At 30.8% G+C, this 9,074-nt stretch overlaps 1 protein-coding gene across 1 annotated transcript; it reads left to right on the top strand.

Annotated features, from left to right (window-relative positions):
* The first annotated feature begins 1,085 nt into the window (after positions 1 to 1,085).
* LOC132758056 (DNA ligase 1-like) lies at positions 1,086 to 8,146 on the top strand. The gene is made up of 3 exons (XM_060749572.1): positions 1,086 to 1,964; positions 7,650 to 7,961; positions 8,135 to 8,146. Exons 1-3 carry the CDS (start codon positions 1,086 to 1,088, stop codon positions 8,144 to 8,146), a joined length of 1,203 nt encoding a protein of 400 aa, XP_060605555.1.
* Positions 8,147 to 9,074: the final 928 nt, after the last annotated feature.

The raw sequence follows: 9,074 nt of genomic DNA on the forward strand, positions 1-9,074 counted from the left end.
CATTATTGTGTTATTTCCTACGTGCTTTTAACATTCATTCCAACACTTTTTAATGTATTCGAGTAACAATAAATCAAAAAGCTACACTTAATGTTACATTGTTTCATCTCTTGTTATTGTACTTTCAGATAAGCAGCAAAGAAGAGAAAAGTATTTGTTTTTGTGTAGTTACTATAATCCAATTGGATACAGAAAAGAATATCATTTTGCTGTGAAGTCCTTAATACATTTCATAATGTCATTCAAAAAAATGATTCAGTAATGGTATCAGCTCAAGAAATATAGATATTTTCAGATTCTGACATACAAGTAAAGCTTTAATTTTGACACTTAAGGCGTGAATTTTAGAGTCAATAAACACATGTACCAGCCAAGGTTATTGCTTAGGAAACAACTTTGAAAAACATAACCTAGGTATTTCATTGTTAAATAATCATTCACTTAAAACTTCTTGGTAACAATGGTAGATCACTATGGATTTATACTTACTGTGTGTCCCCTGGTGACTATACAACTGTTTTACCGAAGACATGGTACTGTAAACAATGAATGTTGTTTTTGTGTTTTTATTGAATGTACTCGTAAAAATTCAAAATAGCAGTATATTTTCTTGAAGTAATTCCTAAAAGTCACTGTTTCTCTGTGTTTTGCACTGATGATTGTTATTTTAAGTAAGAGTGCAGACCGCTACAGTATACAGTGTAAGTAACAAAGGTATTTACAGAGTCAGATCCACAATTGGTATGTTCTGTTTATATGTTATTCTTTATATATTTTTAAGATGCATGTATATTTTAAGTTAAGCATATATTGTATAGTGTTATTTAAGTAAGTGGTCACTAAATGCAGTTATAATATAATGTTGTATACATCTAAGATCTATGTATGGTACATATTTAAGTTTGTAAGTACACTGATTGCCTTAAACTTTATCTTGTTATCAATAAAATTATCATATCAAAGCAGTAACGATACACCTCATGTATTATATACGTGGATATCAAAGCAGTTCAATTCAAACCTGATGCAAAAAGGATAACATTTGAATTAAGCAGAAGTGGACATTTAGCATTCATTTGCCCAAAATGGACGGGGAAACAAGTTCAGATATAGACAGGAAACTATGTTCAAAACATACTCGTGAAGTTGAATACTTTTGTAAGACGCACCGATTATCTGTATGTGCAAAATGTATAGTTCAAGATCACAGAATGTGTGAGGATGTTTATGAAATATCAGAGGATGTTAAGAAAACAAGACAGTTATTGTCGTCTGTCCGCTCAACGATATCCGGTGGTATTGATAAGTTTAAACAAGGAAAGAAAGACGCTGAAACTAAATGTGAAAATACACTGAAAGAAATAGATGATCTAACAGATAGTTTGATCTCTAACATTAATAAAGGGTTAAGTAAATATAAACGGCAATGTGCTGAACAGTATGAAACAGATGTAAAAGTCAGTATCGATTTCAAGTTGAAGAACTTAGAACAGTTAGACCTGGAAGTACAGAGTTTGATGGAGAAATTATCCGATTGTGAATCGAGGATGGACTATGAAAATATAGAAAGTTGCTATAATACATGCAAAAAGTTTGAAAGTTCAGCTAAAGAGTTAACTCGAGCAAATGTCAGTGCATATGACGTTGAATTTACTCCAAGTGACATAAGTAAAATGATTCTGGCAAATCCTGATATCCTCGGAAATATAGCGTCTCTTAATAAGTCTTTAAATCAAACAAATAAACAAAGTGACGCTGATCTAAGAAATTTTGAAACGCAATCCGATCTTAATCCTCACGTACCTCTACCAGACTTAACAAGTACTGTCGTTCAAGAGAATAAACATGTCCAAACAATTAACCACGATGAGGAAGCATCTTGCGATGTGCTACACAACTTATCCGTGACGATTGACAATATTAAGCGTGATGGAAATGAAGTTGTTTTGTGCCTTGGAAAACTAGTAATTGCTGAAAAGGGGAAACTAAAACTATTTGATTTTGTTAACAATAAAAGACTTTTTGAAATGGTGCTAGATTCCCCTCCATCGAGTTTGATTTCGGTCGGTAGCAAGCATATTGCCTTGATTTTAAAAAAGTTCGATACAATAATGTGCTTCGAAGTAATGCGTAATGGTACTTTGAGACGACACCGTCGATTTAGCGATGCAAACAGCTGGACAGATATTTTAGGCATAGCGGAAGGAAAGGGGGGTGGAGCACATATTTTAGCTACTATTAAAAGCTTTGAGACGTCGGATTTCAAACATCCAGCAACGCTTATAAAAAATCACAAATTATATTTATGACATTATGACTGAGTACATTATGTTCTGATAAAAGTTAATTGTATTTTAAAATTTGTATGGTTTTTTTAGATTTATTCTTATACATGTACTAGTATTTATAGTATTTATACAATAAATGAATCAAGTCCGAAAATACATGTATTTTATAAACATATATTTGATTTAAGAACAAACTGAACAGAATAGAAAAAAATATTTACAGACTTAAACATAATTATGTACATCGTCTTGTTAAAAAATTGATTAGATATAGTCACATCGCAGGTGAAAACAGACAAGTTATATACAACTTTTTAGAAAGAGAACGAACTTATTGCAAGAAGATAATAACAATTCAATAATGTTATAGAGGATATTTGTTTGTTTGTGTGTAAGATGAAATTTTATTTCATCGAGTGAGCTTTAAAAACAGTAGTCTCAAGAGTGGTGTAGTCACGAGTGTGAACATTGTTTTTAAAGTTCACGAGATGAAATAAAATAAAATCTTACACAACAAACAGACAAATTTTCTTTTTATTTTATGCTTAAAAACAAGTTAAAACGAAATTTCCATAATTTTAACGTTAATATTAAAATCTGTTTCCCCATTGAGAGCCCCATTTAGACGGAATTTCTCATTTTAAAACAAGAAGTCTTGAGCTGAAAAATAAGTCCGCCAATCAAGGTTAAATGACGGTGATATTTATTCATTTTATTAAAAAAATATGAATGATCGCTTGTTTTAATCATAAAAACAAACAATTCTTGCAGGAGAAAATTCCAACCATCCATCCATATTTCTGTTACTTACTGCGAATTTATATTAGACCTGGCTTTCTAAAATGTAAACGGCAGCCATTTTTTAAAGTTGTGTATTTCATGGGAGGAAAATAATTGTGTAAGATTCAGAAGGATATAATTTGGATTTGTTAGTCATACACCTTTTTAAAAGAAAGAAAACTTATTTGAGGATTGTAACAGACAAAAAATAAGTGTTGACAGAAGTGAAAACATTCAGAAAAGGAGCTAGGAAAATGGAAAACTTGGAAGCTTGCTGAAGGAACGCTGGGTTGTTTTACTTATTTTACGAGTGATGGCTGTCAATGCTTTTCAATTTTTCATAAAGCATACGGCAGTTATTGCTCGTAGGATACTTTAATATGCCCAAATGTCATCAAGAGCCCGTTTTGCATGGGGAAGGAATGTATTTTTCAGACTGTAAAAACGAAACAAAAAAAATTTAGAGACGAACACCAAATTTCGTTGGAAATTGGAATTTGAAGGAATAGAAGTAAGTTTTCTCTCTGTGTTACTTTTGACATTTAAGTTATTTATCTATTTCAGCTTTGCTATTTCTTTTAACAGCCTGACATTGTCAGAATTGTCGGTAAAAATAAAATTGAGGTACCACATGGGGAAAATCTTAAAAAAGTAGTTTCGTCATTGAAAAAAGTGAAATTATATTTTGATAATTTTCACTGTGAAATTATCAAATATAATTTTCACGGATAAATCAGTAATCCACTGAAAAGCATAAAATAAAAGATGTTATTGTGTTTCTCAACGATAAAGATTCTGGGATATATTTTGATAACTGAATTAAAACAGTTTTATTTTGCGTTGAAACTTGATCTATAAATTTAAACACAGATCATTGATTCTCCACTAAACACTCAAATTAGACTGTAAGTAATAGTGAATAACTGACTTTTGCGAATAGTTATCAAGACACCTTTTTTAGTTGGTACAACTTATGTATAACATTGAACACATACTGGTTCTTCTAACATTTCACCAAAAAACTTGTAATTTTTCCTGAAATTAAGTTACCAAGAATTCGAGATTTGTGCAAAAACAGATACGTTACCATTTTTCCAGTTGCTTTCAGATACTAGATAAAAAATAATTAGCAGGAATATACACGATTTTGAAATTTATTATCATTCTTTCAACAATATAGCACCAGTATATATTACAAAATATTATGCATCAATATGCATTTTAAAAAAATCTACGTCTAAGAATAGCTTGTGAACTTAAGCTGATGAAAATGTTTCTTGTTAATTAGACTTGTTTATTTCAAATACATATTTACTTATAAAGCATTTGAAGTCAATAAAAATACTGATGTTTCATATTTATCTATTGACACAATGTAGCTCGGATTTACTGTACAATATAAATTTATTCCACTAAGTTGAAACGAATACTAAATCATAGTAACGTATCTGTTTACCGTTCTTCTATGAACAAAATTATGAAAATCCATAAACACGTAGATATTTATATACAAAAAGTTTTTTAAACAACTTGCCAATAAAGAATATGTCTGAACCAATAGTAACATTGAACAGAACACACAATATCATTAACAGTTTTTGATAGGTTTTATTGTTTTATGTGTAGCTTCAAATAGTCAAATAACAACTTTAAGACAGAATGAACTTTACAAGAACATTTAAATAAAGACACTCATCTATTATATAGAATATGTAACAGCTAGATTAATGGGAATGTTTCAAAGTGTAAGTTGACATTCTGTATTTCTTTTGTCTTTTTTCGTTTATCTAAATTGTCGTTATTTTTTTCTATATATTTTTCTATATACTTGTACAATCTCGATACTTGATTTTGACATACTCAATGATATGAGTATGCCTACATGTATATGCTTATGTACATTTAACAAAATTATTATACCAGAAACAATGGTACCGCTTAAAGAAAACCAATTTAGTAATAATCAATCCATATATATGTGCACCTACGAGATTTTGAGCTATGTCTAATTAGTCCATACCTGCCATAGATAGATAATCTTGATACGACCCTAGTTAAAATTTAGAATCTAACGGGCATTTATTTCAAAGTACTTTAATATGTTTTTTTATTTTTTAAGTTACAGCACTGTTATATATTGCCTAACCATATATTATTTATTTAGACCAAAGTTTTGATGAAGATTTAGTGATATATATTAAACAGTGTTTAAAACTCTTTCGAAACAGATACGTTCCTATGATAAACAGATACGTTACCAGAAGTTATAAAGTCCTCTATATTTCATTTTTAATACAAATTTTGTAAACCAAAAAGATATCAACATAATATTATATTTATTCCAGGAAATAAAACAGTAAATCTTTATACGTTTCTTTCCTTTTTTCAACATTTTATTATCTAGGAAACTTAACTAATCCTTGAATTTCATATTTCTGATTCAAATTTTCAGTTTTCCAATAAAATCGAAATCAAAACATCATGTATTGGCTATACATACATAATGCTGTTATTCTTTACATGAAACCATTTCAAAACTGAGCAAAATCATCAATTAAGATTTAAATAGTAAATATTGGTAACGTATCTGTTGGTAACGTATCTGTTGGTCAAAAAACTAAAATATATCAGATATGTACATATGTTTGCCAAATATATTGAAATATTCAGTATTGTAAAGCATATATTTGAATAATGCATAAATGTTATCCTACTTTTAAGTGCTGTTAATAGTAAATGTTTCTCAGTGGGGTATCATGGTAACGTATCTGTTTCACTTTAAAGTATAATCCAAATTGCCTTAGCATTGCAAAGTCATTGTGGTTCTAGCATGTATATTGTAGTCAAAATTATTTTTGAATAATGAAATATGATAGAACTTGAGTTAAATAGTAAACTATTAATATGTAACAAGTTCATATTACTCTTACTCAGGTTTACCTAAATTGTGGTAACGTATCTGTTCAATATACGAGGGACATGCATTTCAGCTTGTACCTTTTTCCAAATTCACTGTAGAAAACAATAAAACTGGCTCACTTACACATTTAAACTAAAACTTAGTACTTAAGAGGTTTTTCTTCAACACATGTTTCAGGTGAAATGATGTAAAACCAACAGTTAATATCGGCACCAAGCCTGAGGACATTAAATAATGGGTTATTCAACACCTTTGCATGATAATATTTTCGTATAAATCCAACAGACTAGATAACTAATTTGAATGCTTTACATACATGACCATGTAATGAAGCAATAAAATGCTCAAAAAGTATTTTGCAACTGCAGTCCAACAAAATATACTCGTGGGACAGAATATTTTCTAATTTGCGTGTTTAACGGAGAATCAATGAGATGGTCTAACATAATAATTTTTTTTAAAGATACTGCATTCGAAAACTATGAAAACAAGGGCATACACATATAAAGTGATTTTCATCTTCTATGTCAAATGTATTGCAACATAAACAATATCGCTGAATTCACGAGGTGTATTTATTCCTTTTGTATTACCCAGTCTGTATTCTTAAAGGGATATATGTTTCTCAGTTAATTAGATTCGGACGAAAAGGATTTCAACGAGCGGAATATTTCCATTACCAGCAAGCTTCTAAAACAGGGCCACTGTCATAAATTACGGAAATATTTTACATAATTTTACAATCGTAATTTTGATTTAATTATAAAATTCAATAGTGATTTTTTGAGGTTTCGAAAACCTATAACATGTACTCCGACTATTCCATACAGCTGGCAGATGCTTTCTGTAGGGACCCTGAAGGAGTGGTGTTTCACAATTGATCCAGACAATAAGTGGGAAACTTATGATATTCAGACATAATCATAATGGACGGCTCATGTGGGCCATTACCTCCTGGTAATAAAATAGAAAATATAATCCAGTTTAATAATTAGATTCAATGTATTGATAAAATAAATGAATGAATCAATCAATCAATCAATGACCGATCGATCGATCAATCAATTAATCTATTAATCAATCAATCAATTGGTCGATCAGACAGTCAATCAATCAATTAATAAAATTAGTCAAAGAATAACCACAATATATATAATAAATAATAAGGACACATTAAATGTAAATAGTAAGCATGTTTGATTTTATTATACAATATAATACTTTATCATCATGTAGAATACTATACTATGTGTAATGTCTCTGTAGCAATTTAAAAGAAAAGAGGCAGAATAGATTAAACGTCATTATTATGTTGTTTCTGTGAAACTTAACTAAAAAGATATTGCTACGCATTTTTCTTGTTGCTTTTTCCTGGCGATTTTTCATACCTTTTAAAACGTTAAAAAATCATACCTGTGCAAAAATATTTCTGTGGCTTCTTTAAGAGGAAGAAAATACCTTATTGCTTTCCAACGGTAACTGTTGTCTGGGTATTTTTACAATTTACATTATCTATATCGTTTTTATAATCCAAGTCCAGCACTTTGTCATCAATAAATCAATACCTACCATAACTCACATCAATTCACTTCAATTTAAATGACTGTTAAAAATCCTAATATTGTACAACCAGATAACGACAAGTAATATAACGAGGAAAGGCTCAAAATGAGAAGGATTCCTCCGAAAAGCTTACTTCTCGCCAGAAGGAAGATACTAAGTCGGAAGATGATGTTGTTGATCCTGGTGATGTGGAGCCGGAAGATAAAGATGAGGAAAACAAGGAGAATGGGGGGAAGGTCGACAGTAGAGATGAAATGATTGAAGATGGAGGTGGCGGTAAAGATTATTTACGGATCTGCTCCAGTGGTTATGATTTCTTCCAGATGCAGGAAGATTACAGAATCCGCGGAATTGTGATAAATGAGAAGCAACTACGTAGCGTTGTACAATGTGCGACCCTGCGCGCGCAGGTGACATTATGCCGTGTTCTGACGTATCGTTCCATTGGTAAAATCTGCATCCTTCATGGCGGTAAAGATTTCACGATGATTAAAAATATAGGATATAAAGCTGGTGTGAAAACATATAATTTGATGAAACACAGAAAGATTTGTTGGCATGAAAGCATGCATTTTCTATATAGGACCCAGTATAATTGTGCATGTATTAAGGCACCGGCAAAGTTGAAGTGCTGCTTTGTCCTACATGTTGTTTATATACAAGTATATGATTTGAAAAGATAAATATTATTTATGATAATAAAAATATAGAACTTCGTAATAATTATTTTGTCAAAAACCGAAAATGCAACGCCATTAATTCTCTAACAATCAATTCAGTCAATAAGATTTGAAGTAAGTATCAGATTCTATTGCATTGAAAGATTACTGCATGTTTTCTCTGTCATACCTTTTAATTAACGCTTACTAAATAGGGATCGTCGAACTAGTAATCTAAAGATCGCTGGTCGCGTGGGTTCAAACCCCGCTAGGGCCAGGCCATTGTTTCTGTGAGCAAGAAACTTTACACTCATTGCTTAGTATTGATTGCTTAGTATTGGTTATTTCCATGAACTGATTCAAACTTAAAGCTTCCAACACAATTGACCTACAATAAATTCGTGTAAACTATACTAACTAACGTTCTACTGCATTTCGTTCGGTGGTTAAGGTGTCTGCCTCTCAACCCAGAGATCATGAGTTCGAGCCCTACTTGGGTCACGACCATGTTTCTTCATATGACACCTGTACTGGTTGGTTCCAGGAAGCGGACTCGAAAGTGATTAATATAAGTTGCAAGAACTTGTTACACAATCGAGCTTAGATAGATATGTTTAAACCAATAGAGAAAACCCGAGTAACCAATACAAGTTTATTTATAAATCTGCAATGTTATGTCAATACATTATCAGTATTAGCATTTATAAATATGTTTTGAATTCTGTAAAAGACCAAAACAACAATACATTATAAATATTGTGTACTAAGTGAAATAAGACGGGGTTAAAAAAATCAACTTCAAAGTTTCTACCCCAAACGTACAAAACTGTTTATATTCAACTTCCTGATTGATCACGATTTGCA

This window comes from Ruditapes philippinarum, unplaced genomic scaffold (genome assembly GCF_026571515.1).
Source record: "Ruditapes philippinarum isolate M1 unplaced genomic scaffold, ASM2657151v2 ctg5272_1_1_1_1, whole genome shotgun sequence".
In the NCBI taxonomy this organism is placed as follows: domain Eukaryota; kingdom Metazoa; phylum Mollusca; class Bivalvia; order Venerida; family Veneridae; genus Ruditapes; species Ruditapes philippinarum.